The 22,620-nt window shown below is 48.9% G+C and overlaps 1 protein-coding gene across 1 annotated transcript in view; it reads left to right on the top strand.

The window, feature by feature from the left end:
• Positions 1–1,032: 1,032 nt before the first annotated feature.
• Positions 1,033–22,620, top strand: part of LOC119450576 (isatin hydrolase) — a 37,467-nt gene continuing 15,879 nt past the window's right edge. Inside the window, exons 1-2 of the mRNA XM_037714080.2 lie at positions 1,033–1,119; positions 17,463–17,698. Coding sequence (XP_037570008.1) covers positions 1,111–1,119; positions 17,463–17,698 — 245 coding nt within the window. The 5' untranslated portion in view covers positions 1,033–1,110. The remainder of the gene's footprint in view (positions 1,120–17,462; positions 17,699–22,620) is intronic.

Here is a 22,620-nt window from a genome sequence, read left to right as displayed (position 1 = left end):
AGGCGGTCGTCCCGAAAAAACACAGCGCACACACTTTTATTTTGATCGGCCGTCTTGATCGGCGACATTCATTCGCGTAGAAGACTACCGCCACCTCGGAGAGTCGGAGGAAACTAGACACACGTGATGGGACCACCACGCCGGGAGAGCGGTAGGAATCTAGGCATGTAAGCGGCTGGAATGACGACAAAGAGAGGGTGGTGCGAGCGTACATATGGCCGACATGGCAAATTTTTGAAAAACCTTTATTATCTACGAGAGAGTCTAATCATCTTGAAAATGGGGCCTATTGATACCTACTCTACTGAAAATGCATATCAAAGTGACGAGACGTATAAGCTTCGCCATAGAATCAAGCTAACTTGCATCAAACTCGGGAGCAGAGTTTTTGCACACGCAAATCTGTTGATGGACACGAAAAATGCATAGAACCCTAGCCATAGACAGCTTCGCTGTAAAGCTTACAGTACCTTCGCAAACCTTTAAAAAATTACGTACACTGTCCTGTTAGGTTAACACCGGGATGCATGAAGGAACCACTACTGCAAAGCTTGATGCATGTGACATGGTGACACACAGCTGCGTGCGTGTTAACGTAAGGCGCAAAACAACATCCGCTTATTTGTCGAAAGAAAAATAAAGACTGATGGCTGTCGTGTCGGGGCAGGTGTCGTTGCTTTTGCGAGTAAATAGCGGATGGCGCTTTATATTTTATCAGAAGCCATTTAAAGTTTGGCAATACCATTAAAGATGCGAAGAGTGTCCGCATCTTCCCAAAAGTGGCTGCGGTCATTGTAGAAGCACAATGGCAATACGTACGGACAGCTTGCAGAGGCTGTCACGTTTAACAAACATTGTCTTTGCATTGTTTATGCCGTTGACTGTAATCATGTAACCCGGAGTGCAAGTGTTTCAAGAACAAATGTGTTAATCCCGAGCGTCATCAGTGCCTCGAAATTGAGGGATCCGATGGACCTAATTTTGTGATCTTGTGACGCTGCCAATCTTGTGGCCTTCCTTAAATTTGAATAATTCATCCAGGATCAGCAGCTGTTGGCCTTTTCGACACAGTCTACCACGGAAGCGGACAGGCTCGAAGGTGGCTGAGTGATGTCGTGGGTAAGCATTTTATTGGTCTCTAGTAATAGTTGGTACTCAGAGAACGGCCATACTTGCAGCTGAGGTAAGATGAAGGCTAGAAAAATTTCCCACTACAACGAATTTATATTCAAGGGGATAAATGCGTTAAAAATGGCTGCTCGTTTCGCCTGATGCAGCAGAGTTGGCCCGACAGTTAAAACGATGACGTTGTTTCCTTTCCATTCTAGAAGGGAAGCCATTGTGAGCTGTAAACATAAATCGTTTCCGGGGTATAAATGACAGGGTTCGAGGCGAGCAGCTGACGGAAGTCGTAGGCGTTTGAGGGTGGAAACTCTTTGGCGGCCATCTTGGTGATGTTACCGTGTACCGGAGAAGGCGCGGTGGCGGTGAAATCGTGTGCGGTGCACAGGCGCGACTAACAAACGTACATGACGTGACGGCGGCCGGTTGGCCAGCCGCAGAGAGATCGGAAACAAAGACATATGGGGCAGTGTTAAACGATCATGCAGGTAATTGCATGTAGCAGCAGTCTAAAGAAAGAGAGCTGGCCGTACACGCTGTATCGGAAGCGCGGACGCAAAAGGGCAAGTAAATTTCTACGATATCAACCGAGTATCTACGAGAAATAGAGACGAAGGCTCACGTCGTTGTTGTACTTATTCAGTACAAGGAACAAATGTTTGGCCGTCAGCGTACCCTCACGTGCGGCACAATTTCTGATCATTGCAACAGTTACTCTGTTGGCTACCTGGACAACGCGGGACTTGGGAACTGCGCTTACTCTGCTTAGCCGCTTTGGAGGATCAAAACGTATGGCTAAAATATGGGCACCGATGTCAATCGCGGTTTTAACCTGGGGAGGGGGTGTTATTGACTTCCATGTTTTGAATAGGCTAGGTTAGAATGTGTAGGCGGAGTCAGGAGGGAAATTCAAGGTCAGTGACTCAATGCTGCAGCACATCGATTATTCGACCAATTTTAGGGAGAGAGAGAGAGCCATAGAGAAATGAATGAAATTAGATTGGCATTGAAGTTAACATCGGGTTTGCTAGCTTACATTGGTGGATAAGTATCGTAAGACAGAAAAATGTAAGTAAACGGTCAGACCTCCCTGGCGGACTCACTCGCTGACCGGAGCTAGCGTTTCAAAGGCTCTGTGTTGGCGTTGCACTTACGCCAGCGATGTCACTGCCTTTTGGCCGCAAATGTACGGCGGCCGATATGGTTCCTCGGGCCCATTGTGCGACAGTACTATAATAAAAAAAACTTGAATGTGACGCACTTGCTGTGATTCCTCTTGGACTTCGTGATACGCCTCTTCACCACCTCCTTGCGATAGGGCTGCCTCCAAAACGACATCCTGACCTAGAACACTAGATTCATGGACCCTGCTTCCGTTATCTATTAGACTTCCTCCACGGCACAAATGCTTGTGTACTTGTGAACATATTTTTGTGTTGTTGTCAAGGCAGGAGCTTCCGAAGTAAAAACAAATATAATTGGAAAGCAAAAGAACACGCAAGTGCGAGGTTTAGCGTGGGGCGGAAGCCCCTTAGACGGTGTTACAAGAGTACACGGGGGCGACATATTGGCGCGACCAATCACGTGAGGCAATTTCTTCTGCGCTGCAGAAACATCGCCCTGGCAGCTAATGCGCGTTTAACAACGTTGGTGCCACTGGTGTTGCGGGCGTCGCAACTCAATGGCGTACGACATGAGAAAGATAGAGAATTGTCTAAGTTTGAAGCCTGCAGTGCACTGTCAGTCTTGCTAAGATTACTCCACTCACCACGGTGTGATATGCCCTAGAGCACTGCAAGGGTCGTGATTCTCGGCCCGGTGTCGGCATTCGTATAAGTTTACGTGGCCTAGCCCGGTCCTCTGGTACAAAGCTAGACCCAGGCTCTGCCCGAGCCCGAAAAAGACTTTCCCCTATCCGACCACAAATCAGGCCCGAGTGAGGCGCGCAAGTGCCGCCGAGAGCAAAGTGTCTTTCTTCGTCATCTTCCGCCGTTATTGAACACAATTTACATTAGAAATTGTATTAGGTGACATGACAAAAAGCCTACAATGCCTGGCGAGGCCATGCTACCCTTACAGCAGCGTACAATGCTGCAGACTAATAGAAAACTCATAAAGAAAGGTGTTTGAAGAGAAAAAAAAATTCTAACGTGTAAACACAAACAAATCAAGAGCATGGTATTCTTTACAACAAACACGCAATATAAAAATTGTAGACAGTAGAAAACAACTTGCACATTACATAAAATACAAAACATGAAAAGAAACTTGAACCGCTATTATGAAAACAAAAGACACTTGACTAACGCTCTGAATGGGTTGCAATTCATTTGCATTGCGTTGCAGCAAGAAAACATTTTTATATCGGTAAATGGTAATTCCTTCATTTAATTTGTCTAAATGCATACGATACTAATTTAATAAGTTTGATGCCTATGAAATAATGTGCTGGTCGTCATAGTCCGTTCACGAACGCGGTGTACAGATTTAGGGTGCCTCTCAACATATGCGTTTTATTATTAAAGTTTACTGCGAATTGCCACTTATCTGACTCGTGCTGACCAAACATTTCCAAATATAACTTATATTCTTACGATGGGGGGCGTTTGTTTAAAGATGCATTGATGAAAAAGGGCTGAAGGGCTGCCGCGGCGACAGCGAGCCGCTCCAAAGACAAACACACTTCTTCCGTCCTTGCTGTCACTCTAGCGTAACACTCCTCCCTTCGCAGACGAAGCTTACTGGGCGAGGAAAGGTTACGTGCACTCACAGTCACGCAGACGACATCGCTTCATGAGGGCGACGTGAACAAGTGGCGTCTTCTTAAAACGGTAGCTATGAGACACGAGACGGGCAGTCGAATATGTCACAGCACTTAGGCGATCGGTGATGAAGAAAGACCTGTTGTAACGAGCCAGAAACTTCTGGTACAGGCTGCGTTTGTGAAGTGGTGTCCAAAGCAATACTATGCCCCCTTTGTCGTTCGACACATTGTTATGCCGTGAAGCGTAGCTGATCTTGGAGCGGTCCTGGGACGCCAACGTACGGAGCAGAGCTATGCGACGTGGTTCCTCAGCGCGGCAGAGAGATGGGTCATAGAAGAGTCCGCATGATAAGTAAAAGGTAAAATGGTGTCAAAGAACCTGCAGGGTGGTCTAACATAAACAAGATAGAAGAGGCTGTAGCCGGTGGTTTCATACTTTGCAGTGTTGGCGTATGCGATAAAAGGAAAGATGTCATCCCAATTATTGTGCCTGGAATTGGCGCACATGTTGGTCAGATTCTGCTCGTGAGCTCGACGAGACCATTTGAAAGCGGTTGGTACGGGGTCGCGTGGCAAAACTAGCAAGCAAAGAGATGCAACAGCTATTCGACTACGTTGGTCACGAGCTGGCTACCACGTTCACTCACAATAATACGAGAGGGTTCATGACACATCATAACGGAAGGCAGGATGAAGCACAAAACACCGATAGCCGTGGCTACAGTTTCACTATAACGGGTCAGATGGTCGGAACAGAGTTTAATCCGGCGGTTGTTATTTGTTGATTGGGGGGAATGGGCCGAGAACATCCACTACAACCAGTTCGAAAGGAAATGATAATGGTGCCACAGGTGGAGGAGACCGACCGGATCAGGATTAGGGCGCTTGAATTGCTGGCACTTGACGCAATTGGCTACATACTTTTCTTTATTCCGTCGAATACTAGGCCAGTAGTATCGGCCCTGAATTCGGTGGTATCTCTGGTGGTATTCATCTACGCAGCGGTCGTGTCATCATGCATAGCACGAAGCACGTGAGTTCTCAAGTTCTTAGGGACCACTAAAATTGTGCAGGCACGATCAGCCGCGTAATTCTTTTTGTAGAGCAGGCCATCTTTGATAACAAAGCCATTTTTACCTGCGGCTGAGTAGCTGAGGCGGAAAGGGCATCCTGGCTGCGCTTGTGGCACTGCTCTTCCTGGAAGGTGGCCAGATCGGGAAAAAGAATGTCGTCCATGGCGGCCAGAAACTCATAGAAGTTATCGGTGACGCATGCTCTTGTTGGTAGAGGAAGCTTCGAAAAACAGTCGGCGTCCGCATGATGGCGGCCACTCTTTTGGCGGAATGCAAACTCAAATTCCTGCAAATGTAGTACTCATCGAGCAACACGGCAAGGCGGGTCGCGGAGACCAACCAACCAACATAGTTAATTGTGATCAGCAACAATCGTAAAACGGCGCCCGTAGAGATATTGGCGAAACTTATGGACTGCAAGAATGACAGTGAGGCGCTGTTCCCTGACGGTGTAATTCTGTTCGGCCTTGCGCAATGAACGGCTGGCGTATAGGCAATGACATGCTCGGCGTCTCCAGAGCGCTGGACGGAGATGGTGACGAGGTCTAATGCACTCGCGTGAGTATGCAGTTCTGTTGTGGTAGAGAGGTCAAAATGACGACCTATGGGTCCGGAAGAGAGCAGAAACTTGAGTAGCCAAAACGGGGAATCGCAATCCACTGTGCAGGTGAAAGGCTTATCAGTCAGAGTGTAGGAAGTATCGGCAAAGTTGGGCACAAAACGTCGGAAGCACGATCAAGGACTCAAGAAACGTCTTCTGGCATTGTGACTGCGGTTGTTTAATGTCGGTAACTGCAGCGACCTTTTGTGTGTCTGATCGCACACCGTACTTGTCCACCAGATGTCGGAGGCGCACGGCACAAACTAAACGGCTTGACGTTGAAATCAAACAAGGCGCCTGGTATCCCAAAAGTGGTTTTCTCTTTGTCGGCTGATTGCATGGGTATATGCCAGTAGCCCGATCGGAGGTCCACAGATCAAAAACACGATACGTGTTGAAGACAGTCGATAACGTCATAGATGCGGGGAAGCGGATACACATCCTTATTCGTCACAGAGTTGAGACGCCGGTATAGTCGACGCAATACTTCCAAGACCCTTCTTTCGTTTTCACGAGGATGACCGGCGCTGCGCAAGGGCTAAAGGAATGTTGAATAACGCCCTTAGCTAGCATGTCGTCGACCTGTTGAACGATGATCATGCGCTCCAACGCGAAAACCCGGTAAGGCCTTATAGGACGCGCGGACCCTATGTTCATCCGTTCATCCTGTGGCGAGCCCGCATAGTTGGAAAGCGAACTTTGTTAGTATTCTGAGCGAAATCAAACAATGAAGCATGCCTGCTAAGGAAGCTGGCCAGGGCTTGACGCTTCTCTAAAGAAAGTGACTTGTTGATAATTTTTAGAAATGGGAACGAGTCTTCAGGGACTCGGGGGACAGCCCCTGCGCTTGGGCTTCGTGCGACGTGTCATCAGTTATAGCGTCTATGTTGAGACTAGTATCAGCTTCAAAAGAGGCACGTCGCATACCGCCTTGTAGCACAACAGACTGGGAGAAGTTTGACACCCAAAGTGTAGTTGTTCCGCAGGCCACAGAGAGGACGCATCGAGGTACGAGCACACTTTTCTTCACAACAATCGATGGCACAAGCTCAACAATACCATCAAATTTATCGGCGTCGGAGCCGCAAGCAGCAACTCGAACACTGGATCAGGAACGTGCCGGTAAGACATCTTCAGTGACGGGGAGAGTGTGTGAACAGGTAACAGGTTGGTCGGCAAAAGGAGAAAGGAAAAGGTCGCCGGCACCGCAGTTTACGGTGGAAAGAGCAGGAAGAACGTCACGTGCCTGCATAGCCGATGAGTAGCAAGCAGCGTTTTCTCTCGTTGCTGTACAGGCCATGTTTTACCATTGTTACCCTTGACCTCGTTGTCAAACAATTTATGTCACGCGGCACTAACAAAGGCCACAGACAGTTCTGATGCTGAAGACGCCCAAAAGGCCAAAGAGTGCAGAAGTTTGAACCAGTGTGCCCATGACCGTTTTCGTCTGTGCGTGCATGTGCGCCTTCTCCCCTTCAATGAGGGTATTTACATGAGCTTGTTGGTATGTCATTGTGGTGTGTGGAGTGCGCGACACGGTGCGATGAATGAAGATAAACAAGAAGCAGATGAGAAGGAGTGTGCGCCGGAGGCGAATTCCGTGCTGGTTGAAAGACGACAACGTCGAAGACCGTCCGGCACGTGAACACGCGGCGCAAGAAGGAAAAAAAACTGCCTTTTTTGTCTTTTACTATGCATTTCTTGTTTTCTTGTTTTCAAATATGAATTTTCTTTAGCATACCCACTGCCGCCCGATTCTTGGCCTATCCCCCTTAGTGGGTGCGAGCCATGACAGAGGTACATCATCATCATCATCATCAAATTTGGAGGACGCTTAAGCTTCGCTTTTCAGAGTGGAACGCGATGGCATTCAAAGATCCCTGACTGCTACTCATGGTTCCCGATGACTGCAGCTCATGCAACCGTAATGGTTACTGGAAAACACTGGCGGCGATCGCTATGCACGTAGGCGAGCTTTCCGGTGGAAATGCGGCCTCTTGCGTGGGTCGATCCCGGAGATGGTGCACAACAGCGCCAAAGAAATTAGATCATTTTCAGGATTGCGTATTCGTTTCGCACTTTTAATATTTCAGTCTGAGAAGATTTAACCTAAAAGGCATGCGCGGTGTCAATAGCTTTGCCAAGAATGCAAGACAAGGTATGAGCAACATTAATGATACAATGGTGTGGCATATTTAAACGTGGTTGGGATGATTTTCTCGCCCGCGGGCGCCAATGCCGATGCCGACGCCGGATTTTCTGCGACACGGGACCCTAAATGCTATCGCGTTGCACAAGAAAAAGACATCCAATCGCATGAGACCACGAAGCTTCGAGCGGCCAATGAGCAAACGATGAAAAAGCGAGGCGCGCTGGCAGAAGAGGGGAGAGTTCCAGGAAGCGACGCTAGGAGAAGGTCGACCGGCATTACTGCTGGGTAGTGTGGTGTTGTCTGGAGACTGCAGGCATCCGGTAGACCATGGCGACCAGGCCGGGGCAAGACGATTTCTTAGTGCGAAACTTACACAGTTTATTTCATGGTTGAGGAAGGTTAAAAAAGAAGAGAATGAATGAAAAATACATGGTGGGGCCGCTTAAATGGGCCCGCTAACATTGTAGGCGGGATTTCGCTCACGTCAATGTCACGTGACAGGTACTGAGTCAAGTCGGGAGTTCGGCAGCTGCTCCCTGTCTCCTAGGCGACGTTTCTTGGCCTTGCCTCCGCCAGCGGAGACTTGAGGTTTCTGTTGTGCACCGTTCGCTCTCTGGGCGCACGTACGCATATGGCCTGGTAAACACTGCGACACGGGGCTCCGGTGGTACACAGTTCGGGGAAGGCGGAACCCCTCGCCTGCTGGGCGCGCACACACAAAGGGGGCCATAAATCACTGCGACTAGCCCGCCAGATTGAGGATCACTCAAGACAACCATAGCAAATCAGGTATTCATCCTCCGTTGGTTTAGGCATGGGCCTCCCATAATTCCCCCTGCACGAGGCGTCACATGTCAATCGTAACGACCGGTCTGTCATACGTCAATCGTAATCCTTTTTGACCCGGGGCGTGACATGTCAATCGTAACAGCATCTCCGGCGGGGGAGGAAGATCCCGACGCGTAGGGGCCAGCAGCCACTGGGCGAGGGATCGGCGTTTCAGCAGCAGAATTTCCCCGCGGGGTGACGAACCCTTGGTTCGTAGCTTGTAGATTCCCTGGAGTCGTTCATCAGTTCTCGGGGCGCGCTTGTGTGCCTTTTCTCCCTGGTCCGGTCCAGTGAAACAGGACTTGCAAAGAGGTCTCGCAACTTTTCGTCTCCTGTTTGGGCACGCAACAGTGCCGGACCCACAACCACAAACAAGCGAGCAAAAGGCCACTCTCCCCCAAAACACACCAGGCTTTACAAAAAAAAACTGCTACTGCTTTCTCATCCCTTTCGCGCGTCCTCCCCGCTAAGCACTAAAAACAGCCATTTCCCGAAAGCGTTAGGACGCGATTACTAAATCTGCTAACAATCACCTACAACTACGCGGTAATAAAGAAACGTAAGAAAAAATGTGGTTGATCCCTCTTATATAGGAATCGGTATAGAACACGAAAGTGAAACGTGTCTTCACAGAAGTAGTGTAATGTTTATTGCACATTGATATATAATGTCTATTGGTGTTTTGTGGCTAAAGCGCCCTTAGGCGTTGATGCACCCACGCTGACGCCTGGTGGCACGTCTCCTCCATCACGACTACCAACGTCGATGACCATGAGCAACCGTCGTGCATATGGAAGCTGCACTAGGCTGCACACGCTAGCACAACGCGAAAGACGAAGCACGTAACTGACACACTAATACAACGCGCAAGACAAAGCACGTAACTGAATCGTCACCGAGTCAAATCAGCGCGTACAGCGCGTCGTAATTGCAGCCTCCGCGATCAACTTCAGAAACATTTTCAGAGCTAAATTCGGAGGCCACGCTCCGCTGTGCTGAGTACGGTGAACGCCACTACCAACGCCACCTAGGTGGCGTTGGTAGTGCTTCTTGATGCCAGCGTCCCTTCGAATGCTGGCATCGAGGCGTCGTAGTGGTGAGACCACCGAAGCGTTCACTGTCGGTGCGCGTTAGTGTCATAATGCAGTACTTCTCTTTTCTGCTCGTAGGCGGCGGCACCGCCCCGAACAAGAGCGCGGGTACACAGAGGAGTGTTAGATATATAAGGCGCGTCTGTGTAGCTCTCTGCAAATGCGTTTGTGGCGCAATGGGTTAAACGCTCGGCGATCTATCGTCGCGGACCGAGAGGTCGTGGGTTCGATTCCCAAATTTTGCATGTTTGTGGAACTTTTTCTTCTGGTTTCTTTCTTTGTATTATGGTCACTGACGTATTTCCGTGACGGAAATACGTCAGTGAAGTCTTGGTGGACCCCGGCATAAAACACTTTCGTGTTAAAAGAATACCAACGTAAAAATGACACGGAAACCAGAGGGGACATGAGGCTAGCGATACACTAGGGGCAACGACTCAGACCATCTGCATTTAAATTGAGTTTACCTTTCTTGTAGCGAATGTCAAAATTGTACTGCTGAAGTGCTAAGCTCCAGCGCAGAAGACGACCGTTTTTGGGGGACATTGATTGTAGCCACGTAAGAGGACAGTGGTCCGTCTCGATGGTGAATTTCGAACACGCAATGTTACAGGCTAGCTTCTGCACCGCCCACACAACGCAGGCACATTCTTTTTCAGAAGCACTGTAGGCTTCCTCGCGAGCAGTGAGCTTCCTACTGGCAAAGAATACAGGGTGATCCTCGTAATTATCTCCCTTTTGACAAAGCACAACACCCATTCCACGATCACTCGCGCCGCACTGAACAATGAACGGCTTAGAATAATCCGGCGCGCTTAACACTGGTTCACTCGTCAGAGCCCTCTTCAGTGTACAGAAAGCCCTTTCATTGGCTTCGTCCCACTGTATGGTTTGTGGTTCTGTTTTTCTAAGCGCATCTGTCAGAGCGCTTGCAACATCGGAGTAACGCGGAATATATCTTTGGTAATATCCTGCTACTCCGAGAAATGACCGAATATCCCGTTTAGTGCGAGGTTGTGGAAAACTTTCGATTGCAGCTAGTTTGACCTCGGAAGGCCGGCGGCGGCCTTGACCAATCACATGACCCAGGTAGGCCACTTCGGCACGCCCCAATTGACACTTTGTCGCTTTGGCAGTTAAGTTAGCTTCGCGCAGACGGGCCAGTACGGCTCGCAGATGCGTCAGATGTTCTGCCCATGATGCCGAAAAGATCGCGATATCATCGAGATACGGCAGCGCAATATTCTCCATACCACGCAACACTCGGTCCATAAGGCTAGAGAAACAATAGGGAGCGTTTTCAATCCAAAGCTCAGGACCTTTGGTCGAAACGTTCCCAATGGAGAAACAAATACGGCATACCTACTCGCCCGGTCTGTCAACGGTACCTGCCAATAACCCCTGACTAAGTCTAGTGTAGAGATAAAATTGGCGCTGCTCATTTTCTCAAGCCTTTCTTCGATATAAGGTATAGGATAGGTTTGATCCTTCGTGATCACGTTAAGCCTCCGGTAATCAATACAAGGGCGCGGTTCCTTTCCAGGGACCTCAACTAAGATAAGAGGGGAAGTATAAACATTCTCTCCCGCTTCTATTACGCCTAGCTCCAACATCTTTTTTTATTTCCGCAGCCATGACCTCACGCTGGCGTGGTGAAACGCGATACGCCTTCGAACGCACAGGCTCTGATGAGGTTAATTCAATATCATGGACAACTGCTGTCGTCAGTCCCGGCTTGTCCGAAAACCTATCTCTATACTCATACATGAGTTCCCGCAGCTCCGTCTTCTGATGGAGGTCGAGCTCGGCTTGCTGTACGAGGTTATCTATGGTTTCGCCTACGCTTGCTTCCGTTGCTGGCGCCAACTCTGGAAAGTCAAGCGGCATTTCCTCTGGCATGTTAAGGGACATGTTTACGACGGCCTCTCTCTGCCGATAGGGCTTCAGTAAATTACTGTGGTATACCTGATGAGTTCTTCTCTTACCCGGAACTGTTGCTATATAGTTTGTGTCAGATAATTTTGAAACAATGTCAGCTGGTCCTTCCCACTGTACTTGCAGCTTGTTTTTCGGTGAGGGACGTATTATCATTACCTGATCTCCTACCTCGAAGCGTCGCGCCCGAGCTGTTATGTTGTAGTAAAGCTTGGCATTACCTTGGACTCTGCGCATTTCTCGTCCTGCCAATTCTTACGTCGTATGCAGCCAATCTAACAAATCTAGCAAGTATTCAACGACAGACGGATCGTCAGCCCGGCCCTCCCAGGCTTCCCGAGTGATCCGGAGTGGCGATCGCAGGGAACGACCATAGACTAACTCCGCCGGTGAAAACCCTGTCGACTCATGCGGGGCGGTAGAAGGGCGAACATGGCTGGTAAGCACAGGACTGGTAAGCAGAGTTCCCAATCTTTTTTGCGCTCATAACACATGGCTCGCAACAGACGCTTCATGACCGAGGGAACCTTTTCTACGGCGTTGGACTGGGGATGGTAGACCGAACTATGGATAAGTTTGACACCGCATTTTTCCAGAAATGTCGAGGTTAGGGCGCTCGTGAAAACGGTTCCTTGGTCCGACTGAATTTCCGCTGGGAAACCTACTCGCAAAAAGATGGACAAAAGCATGTTCACGATCTCGACCGAGCTTATCTCTTTTAAGGGCACTGTTTTAGGGAACTTGGTTGCGGGGCACAGTACCGTAAGAATGTGGCGGTGGACGGACTGTGTTGCGGGCAAAAGTCCTATTGTATCTATTACAAGTCTGCGAAACGGCTCCGTAATTATTCGAACAAGTTTCATGGGAGCTTTAGCCTTGTCCCCGGGCTTTCCAATGCGTTGGCACGTGTCGCAGCTTTTTACGAATGCTTCTATTTCTCGAAAGCACCCGGGCCAGTAGAATTCCTGCAACAAGCGGTCCTTGGTTTTTCGAATGCCAAGGTGTCCGGACCAAAGGTCCCCGTGCACCAAGTGCAGCAGATCCTGGCGGTAACGCTGTGGCACTACTAGTTGATCAAACTGGACTCATTTTCTATCGCGATACCTTCGATAGAGAACGTCTGCCCTCTTTTGGAACATTATGTTTTTCTTAGCGGACCCCGCCTCAGCGTTGTGCTTAAGGTTCCGAAGAGTGGGGTCCCCTTCTTGCTCGTTAACCAAAGTGCAAGTTGTAACGTTTAGAAATTTTCGCCTTCATTCCATTTTCCGAGATGCTACAGGTTCCCCGTTCACTCTCAATACTGCCGCCTCTTCCTCACTCAGTGCGGTGGCCTGTTCTTTAGTCGACACGCCTTCAACGACCTTGCTTTCACTTGTAACCTCATTAGCGCTCTCTGAGGATTCCTTGTGTAAGGATGTGTCCTCCTGTGCTGGGCTTGCGCATGCTACCTTTGCCGCGAGTTGTCGTGCCTTTGATCTGGTTAGAGCTTGCACTATTCCTTCGCCGAAAACGACTCCCCTGCTCCGCAACAACTCGTCGGATTTGTTTGAAAACAAATATGTATATTGCGGTGGAAGGTGCGCTGACACGGCTGCTTCGGTGTCAAGTGTTCCGAAAGGACCCACAACGCGGACTCTGGCTACTGGTAGACAAAGACTGTTAGCCTCTGCTGCTTGCTTTATCCAAGCGCATTCTCCGGTAAACTGACTTTGTTCTACGTATGAGGGATGAACGACATCTATCTTGGCGGCTGAGTCCTGGTGTACGCGACAAGGCTTGTCATTCACTACGAGGTCCCGAATGTACGGTTCTAACAATCTCATATTGTCATCGGTATTGCTCACTGACAAAAAGATAACTTTTGGATTTCTGCAACCGAGGGCAATATGTCCTGTCTTTTGGCAGTTAAAGCACACAACTGGCTTTCTAGCTTCGAAAGCCTTCTTTTGTTGTGCAGCCTTGAGTTCTGGTGGCTCCTCCTTTCCCTCTCTGTTCTTCTCGTCATTACTGGTCGCTGACTCCGCTTTCTCATTTCCTTTATACGGTCTCGACCTTGACCACCGCTCCTGCTTGTCGGATTTGAATCTATTCTCCTTCTTGAGCGTCTCTTTGCTTTCGGGGCCCCGGCGCGATGCGTATTCCTCAGGAAGCTCAGCCGCCCTTGCGACTGTCTCTACGCCTGGCCTATCCTGCACCCAATACCTAATGTTTTCAGGCAGTCGGCGGAAGAATTGTTCCAGCCCAAAACACTCCACCACTTTGTCGTGGTCACCAAAAGCTCCGGATCCTTTTAGCCACTCCTTCATGTTGGCCATCAACGAGTACGCTAAATCGACATAGGACTCGTTTCTGGCTTTTTCGGCCTCCCTGAACTTTGTTCGGAATGCTTCCGCTGATAACCTGTACTTTTTCAGAAGACTAGAATTTACTTTGTCATAGCATTATGATTCTTCTTTTGCCATGCGAGCTATCACGTCTGCAACCTCACACGGCAGCAACGTCAGCAGACGCTGCGGCCACGAGTCTTTCAGAAATCCAGCCTTCTCACATGTACGCTCAAAGTTCACTAAGAAGCGGCCCACATCCTCCCCGACTTGGTATGACTGCATCAAGTCCTTCATTTTTTCTCGCGTTCTCTCGAGATGGGAGTCGCTTCTCCGGTATTCTGAGCCTTCAAAATCTCAAGCTCAATGTGATTGATCTCGGGCGCGTCACGTCTTTCGCGTTCCTCTCTGGCCTCACGTGCTACGCGTTCCTCCTTGGCCTCACGTGCTAGTCGGTCTTCTTTTTTCTTAATGCTAATTAAGCATTCTTCTAGTTCCTCGTCGTCTGCCCCGAGTGCCTCAATCGTCTCAATTATCTCTGGCTTTCTCTGTCGCTCTGAAATTTCTATGTCCAGCTCAATGGCCAACTCTAGCAATTCCGGCTTCTTTAACGCCTTCAGGTTCGTGGCTGTCCTTAGTGCTTCTATTTATTCATTTTACACGACCGTGACGTACTCTAAAGACACTCGTCAACGGTTACTACTATCACTGCTTTTGTATACTTCCCCCCAAATTACAAAAAGCCTGGTGATATCTCACTGAAGAAAGGCCGTGCACTCACCAGCTGCAATCATGAATATTGCGACGATCGTCCCGAAGCCGCTATCCAGAGACCGTCTTTCCAGGCTGAAGCGTGGTCCATCTCATTAGCTGCCAACCATTTGTTGCGACACCGGATTCCTTCAAGCTCGACCAGCGTTACTGCTGGGTAGCGTGGCGTGGTCGGCAGACTGCAGGCGTCCGGTAGACCATGGCGACCAGGCAGTTCACACAGTGGGGTGTTCCCCCTCCCGCATAAACTTGGACACATTCGCTTATTAACTGAATTAACAAGCGTGGTGTCAGCGCGCACAAGCAAACATGAATAGATCACACTCAATGACCACAGACGACTGTCAGAACGCTGGCAGCAAGCGCAGCCGCCGGAGCGAGCGAAGGTTCGTGCGGTCTATCGCTTCAACGGAAACTGAGCGGCGAATGCACAGCGCATACAAAGGTCAGAGCCGTGTGGAGATCGCTTTTAAGAGACGGTGTGGGCGACCGCCACAGCCGGGCAAAGTACAAACGCAGTTGTTGGCAGAGTAGAAGCTGCCCCCCCCCTCCCTCCCGCGCGGCCTTCCCGTTTTCTTGCTTTGCGTGGGAGATGGAGTGGCCAGTTCCCCTTGCGCCCGGTTGCAAGATAAGCATTTGGTGCCTCAGCACAGCGTCGCCTCGCCTCCATCCCTCCCATACCCCCACGGCCTTTCACGCGATGAAGGTCGCGTTTGCTTTCCGCCGTGCGTTCGCTCTCCGTGATAGCGCGCGTCCCCCGCATGGTTTTACTCGCGCATACGGCGCGCGGCGGCGATGTTATAGCCCTTGGACTTTATACGGAACCTCACGGCGACGGCGACGCCGACGGCAGAAATCCGGTTGAAGTGTCCATATAATTGCTATCACAATAAAAAGTCACTCACCGAATTCAAGACACCCTTGAACCTTCAGCCTTCAGCACAAGCATATAGCGTTCTCTCTCGCTCCTCGTGGAGCAACTTGTCGACAGACCACTCTTACGCGCCGATTTATGTAAACTTTTTGTTATTCGGGACGTCGCCGCGTCTTTACTTGAGTCCTTTTGCGCTGCGAGTAAGCTACTGACCAATAGGCCAATTTGTAACCTAGGGACTGGTGAGCCCTTTGGCGACAGTAGTGAAAGTGCTGCCATTTGCAACACCGTTTGTGGCTCTGCGTCACGTTTACCAACTCCTATGGCTTCGTCATTGAAATGGCTGAAGCCATGAAGTGCGATACATGCAATTGTGGTGAGGCCTGCACACATCTGTGTTTGCTCAGACTATATTATCCATGGGAAACTCATGTGTGCCGTGTTTGATGATCTGGGCAATCGCAGACTATTAGAACAAAGTTCTGGGCCAGTATTATCAGTCACTTTGTGGCTGAGCCAACCAACTTTGAGGAATGGCATGTCTCACTGCAGGCGTGTAATCTAGATATCGTTTTACAGATAGCAGCACATGACTTGTCTTTCAGATTTGAAGTGAGGTTATGGAAAGAGCCACAGGGAAGTTAGTTGATGTAGGGTGTGAGTTTGTTGCCACAATAAACGAGCTTACCACAGCGTGCCTGCTCGAACGAATAACCAAACACTTGAAGGGAACGTCATTAATCTCTGTATGCGTGGCCCATGTTTATTGTTACTGTGATCTTGACCTGCCTTTTGTAAACTTTGTGTACAATTCTCTGTGCCTGACTACCACTGGCTGCTTTTTATATCTGTATTGTTTGCACGCGTACCAACGCTGCCTTTGGTATGCCGCATCCTACATTGTCGATTATTATTATTATTTGATTTTAATACATACTTGCAGGAAAGGAAAAGCGAGGAGCAGGCGGGCAACTACCACCTAAAGAGGCACAATGACTGCCTACTCTGCCGAAAGGAGGAGACAGAAACATAGAAGTGGATGTTAGGAAGAAGGGCAGGAAAGAGGAAAAAAAGAGCAAGATGACAAGCCTCAAAGAATAAAGCAGAACACACACAGTACAGGTCCCGCACAGTAGGTCACGCTACTAAACAGAGTTAAAATAGAAGAAATAGTGTCTAAGGTCTTGTCATTGGAAAGTAGGAATCAGCTCCAAACGTCCACCTAAGTGCACACTTCTCGAAACGTAAGAATAGCCTGATGAGCCTGATCGGGTCAAACCACACAACTACTGAGCACATTCGTCGAGTGTCGTACATCGCTGGCCAAGGAGGTGAAAGTCCCTCAATAGCGACCTGCGCTGCGCGATGAAAAGGGACTCCTCCAATATAAAATGCGGAAGTGTCTCGCAGCGAGAGTAAATTTGAAGCTAACGAGAGTAAATTGAGTGAACTAACTTTTCTCTTGCTTGTTTTCTTCAGTCTGCTTAAGGTTAAAGACTTGTTAGTTCAAAGATGGCTGTAGGTGAGTCACGACACGAAATAAAGGGTAGACATAGGCCACGAGTCCCCGCTCGTCCCCGTCTCCTTCTGTGTCCGTGTTTTTTTGTTTTTGCGCATAACCATTTCCTTTGCAGGTAGACATAGGACTTGTCTGTTTTTCTTTGTACTCAAATCATGCAATATAGTGGTCAACTAGGCCCACTAAATGGTATTTTGAGTCGGGACGTCTGTGTCAATCTTAGAATGACCATAAATTCCCCATAACGAGGAAGCTACATTCACTACAATTTCATCTCTGGTACAGTTTGCCATCATTTTCAAACTTTCTTATCGTTATTATAAATTTTCTCTTGCGTGCGAATTCATTGTAGTGCCAGGTTAGTGATGCCCAATTTTAAGCCTCACTATCGGAAGGTCTTTGTTTCAGATGCGTGACTTTGGATGCTGCCTGCTGTGCTTGGTGTGTGCGGCACTGTGCATCTTCTGCGTAGTTCGCGTCACGCAATTTGAAGATGAGAAGCACATCTTTATATCGCCTCCCCAACAGAAGAAGGCCGTGGTTGTTGATTTGACAAACACTTTCACCAATGACACTATATACTGGAAAGACGGCGAATCTTTTCATCTAGATATAGAAGTTATTCCCGGCTCTAATGATGAATGGTAAGGCTGTCCGAATTCTTGCAAATCATAATTCAGGGGCGTTTAGCGTTTGAAAGTCACACCTTGGGCAATAAGATGCATCATAATTCGATACTGCGAATTCAATATACACAACCACCTTTGCACTTTAGCGTGCACTGTAAGTAGAGCTACGATTTGCAGAAATACAGCAAACCCTCATTATAGTAAGACCACTTTATTCGAAATACCGCTAACTCAGGCTCCCAATCGCAGTGCATGTAGTTTACGGCGATTTATTAAAATGGCGGAATCGCGACACTCCACTTAAAAAGTGCGAAGTAAGAAATCATCAGTGCAGCATCCACCATGGCCTTTCCCATTTTGAATTAAGTTGCCCAGGGAAACAGCTGTCCAAGTACACTCCGTTACGTGAAAGCAGTTCCTTGAATGTGATGTGTCACGCGATGATAAACGACCGGCGAAGCAGCTGCTTGCGGGCGTCATCACAATTTCGGCAATGTTATGTCACCACTATCGAGTATGCCTTTGCTGTAACACTGAATTTAGGAGCTTCTGTGCTGTTGCATTGCACATCCCAACAAACTATGACCATTTTATAGCCCTTAAAGGTATCTCCTGTAAAGTAAACTGATTTCCCGATATTTTCCGAACTTCACTGTAACGACGGATTGCTGCAGCGGCATTTGGCAATGCTTCATCGACGCGTGGCATGACAGAGAAATGAGGAGAGTGGTGCACGGATGCGGAGAGAAGGAGAGCAGTAGCCTCGCTCACGTGCTGCTGTGATAAAGAAGCTCTAATACCACAAGTCATGGCTTATCTCAGAGGAAGGGAGATAGCCAGCTCACCCTTTGCAAAGATCCAGGGACCTAGACCTTCAATTACGTCGCAAATTTCAGCTATCACATTGAACATTTTCCACCCGTTACACAGGATGCTTACTGCTGTAACTGCGCCAGATACTTGTAGGAATGCCAAAATATTCACACTAATTCACAATAAAGCAGACGTTAAAGAATTCTCGGACAACTAACTTGTTTTCGGTATGCTACACAGTTGTCCGGCATTTAGACTATAGAGGTCGGCGCAAAGTTTTGCATGCGAACCTAGATCAAACGCCTTGTGAAAATCTAGCAAAATGTCGTCATCTGGAAGTTGTTTATGTAGGATGTTTGCAAACTATGAACAACTGACTTTATTTTGTAACATTGGAATAGACATTTCTGAAGCCATATTGATAGGTGATGAGCAGGCTTTAGTCAAACTATGCAACTAGCTATCATAAATTTCAATATTTTACGATGTGACGATGCATGTGACGATGCTTTTTTAACACATGGCTCGCCATTGCGATAGGAAAGGAAGTGGAATTAAATGACCCTTGCTAAATGACAACAAAAAACTTTGAGATCATCTCGGCATTGTGACGAAGAAAAATGTTCACAATATCAACACGGGCCAGTAAACGACATGGTGTTCAGAGCAAGCGCTATAGGAAAATAATATACAAAGGAACAATGTTTGCTTCAGGAAAATGCACTGCGTTGCGTAGCCTCTTTTTAAAACCAGTCATGCATATACTGCAGTGCTTACGATCCCTGTCCAGGACCTAATTGAAACTTATTTAGACAAATCATTTCATAGCATTCGCCGCGATAGATGTTAGGGTGCCGTAGATACGAAACTAAATCAGTGGAACGTGTCCTAGGCTTAAGAAGAGGCATCACCCGTGCCACTTTCTGCTATTTCAGCTCTTCTCGGCATATCATTGAAGATAACAATGCGCTTTTATTCTTGCTATTTGAATAGGTACGCAAGTACTTGGTTGCTAATCAGGCCGAGCTCCACAGCACAATACCATGCTTGGCTGCTGAGCGCTGACGCTAGCTCCGAAATTGTGAATGCCGATGTACAGAGACGAAAAAATATCCTTCACAGATATATGTCAATGCGAGCCATTCACACATCAAAGATAGCAAATGTGGAGCCGGAATCACAAAAACGTCCTTACGTTAAAAATGTTTGTAGAAGCAGGTGTTAGCCTATCGTGGTGTTGGGCATATTAGTGAAAGGCCGCTGACCAATGGCAAGCAGCACTTACGAAGGAAAATCTTTGTGAATTCGGCCCCTGTATTAAGTTCGACCGTGCTTAGAAAGTCATAGTATTTCACAAATACCTGTGTTTTACAGCGAAGCTGTCTATGGCTAGGATCCCGGGATTTCTCCGTGACGTAACGTTGAGAGAAAACAGTGGTGGGCCTATCCCGGCGGCAGAGTAGGGCAGAGCAATGGGGTATACGCCCGTAAGGCAGAGGCTACAAGCATTCAGCAAAGTGAAGCGAACAGTGCACTCATTCTTTGGAATCACGCATTCAACATACAGAATAGCACACGCTTCAATAAAGAAGAAGCTCAAAACAAGCATCCGTACCACATAATTAAGGCGCTCCTGATTACAATGCGAAGCATGCAGCGCTCCCTGCATACGTTTCCCGGTAAAGATTACTGTTGCGCAAGCTGCTGCCGCGAAGATGGCAGCTTGCGACGTGGGGAGTGGGTGACACAAGGGCAGCGCAGCATGGCAGACCGTAAAGTTATCTTTATCTGCAGCCGATCAGGAAGCGCACGTGTGAGTCGGTATCGTCTGCTAAGGAGACGATGTCGGTCAATGGCTGCTGATAAAAGTACTTCTCGCGGACTTACAGATGCATTTTTTTAATTTAGACGAGACCATCTGGACAGACAGACAGACAGACAGACAGAAAACCTTTATTTGTAGCAAGTGAGTTTGGACTCCTTTAAGTCCCTGGGCCACCGCACGGTCCCACACTACGTCGAGACGGTCACGTTCCTTTTGTTCATGGCGTCGGCGGCCCGAGCCACCGCAGCAAGCTAAGTTGTGGGGTCCGTAGACGATAGCAGGACCTCCCAGTCCTCCCAGCTTGAGATGGCGGCTGTCCCTGCGGGGGAGGATCAGCAGGGCAGCCAAAAAGGATTTGGGAGAGTGTGGCGTGAGGGTCGCCGCATAAGGAGCATGTAGGGGAGGTGCCACAGTAGTGGGATAGCAGCTGAGGGGATGGGAGAGAGCGGGTATGGAGACGTCACCAGAGGATCTGCTGGGAGTGGGTAAGGGAGGGGTGGGGAGGAGGGTAAGTCCGACGGTCCAAACGGGATACTTGCGTGAGCTCTGCAAAGCTGTGCGCCCGCTCCCTCGAGAAACCCGGATCGAGGCTGTCCTGAGCCTGGCAAATCAAACCTCGAACCAATGTGTCGGCAGCCTCGTTTCCGGGTATCCCAGAGTGAGCCGGCACCCACCGGAGCTCTACCCTGCGTGGTAAATTCTGGGTGGGGGTGTTCAACAAGTGCCAGGCAGGGGTGTGAATCCTGCCTCTGGCAAAGTTGGACAGAGCAGTCTTGGAATCGCTAAAGATGTATTTAGCATCCGAATGTGCAAGGGCTAAGGCGATGGCGGTCTCCTCTGCCTCCTCAGGTGTAGAGCCCGAAGGAAGATGGTGAGTTAGTGGTCGGGGCTGGGTTGGGTTGTAAGCAACTGCTACAGCTTCATGCGTTGTACATGCGGCGTCTACCCAAATGGCATTCTCGGCTTCTCCGTAATACTTGTGGAGGGCATTTGCGCGAGCTACGCGGTGAGAGATGTGATGCTGGGGATGGACGTTTCGAGGAAGCGGTTTAACTACGAGGGGGGTAGGGATGTGTCGAGGAATGGCTATAAGGGTTGACTGATAAGCGGGTATGTTGATGCGAAGGGAGGCGAGGATATGGCGGCCAGTGGCGCTCGCGGCAAGTCTTAAAGTACTGCGTCTGAAGGTGTGCCTCAACTAGTTCAGGAAGCGTGTTATGCATGCCTAGTGCAAGAGTTTGGCTGTGCTAGTGCTGCGGGGTAGGTTTAGGGCTGTCTTAGTTGCAAGGCGGATCATATAGTTCACGCGCTCAGTTTGCGTTGGGTTCAGCTTGAGATATGGGGTGGTGTACAGAATGCGTCTAAGCGTAAAAGCATGTACAACTTTCATGTTGTCTGCTTCGTCTAAACCCTTGTGCAGGGAAGATACGCAGCGTAGAAGATGCAACATTGATTGCGTGGAGGTCTTGAGTGTTTTAAGGGTATGGTCATTGCGTTCAGAAAGTGATTTGGACGGGCGAGTTAGCGGCAGATTTTGGTCTAATTAGGAAGAGCTCGGACTTAGAGGCCGAACACTCGAGCCCGATAGATGATGCGTGAGTGGAGATGGTGTCGGCTGATAATTGTAGAGTTTCCTCAATTTCCCCGTCAGAGCCATGAGTGGTCCATGTGGTCATATCATCAGCGTACAGGGTATGCTTTAGGTGTGGGATGACATTGAGTTTCTGGGCTAAGGGGATGAGAGAAATATTAAATAGAAGTGGAGAGAGAACGGCGCCTTGAGGGGTTCCGAACTCGCCGAGTGTATAAGGGGGTGTGCTGAGCTGATCAATGTGCAAGGACGCAGTGCGGCCAGAGTGGAAGCCGCAGACGTAGTTGTAGGTTTTGGGGCCTACCTGCAGTGCCTGCAGTTCCCGTAAGATGGCAGCGTGTCAAATTCTGTCAAATGCCTTAGTGAGGGCAACTGCCAGAATAGCTTTAGTGAGATGGGGGATGGTATCATCAAGCACGTCGTGCGTAATTTGGAGTAGGGCATCCTGCGCAGATAGATGCGCACGAAAGCCCATGCACCATACTGTGGGGGAAAAGGTGGTTCTCTTCCATGTACGTTGTTAGTCGGGCAAGGATTATGTGCTTGAAGGCCTTGCCGAGACAGGATGTAAGAGAAATGGGGCGGATGTACTCGAGGGTGATTGGCTTGTGGGGTTTTGGGATAAATATGATTTTTCCATGCTTCCAGGAGGCAGGGAGGGTACCTGCTTCCCAGCACTCGTTAAAGTAAGTGACTAGGTGAGATATG

This window comes from Dermacentor silvarum, chromosome 4 (genome assembly GCF_013339745.2).
Source record: "Dermacentor silvarum isolate Dsil-2018 chromosome 4, BIME_Dsil_1.4, whole genome shotgun sequence".
NCBI lineage: Eukaryota > Metazoa > Arthropoda > Arachnida > Ixodida > Ixodidae > Dermacentor > Dermacentor silvarum.
This window is presented reverse-complemented; position numbering and strand designations above follow the sequence as displayed.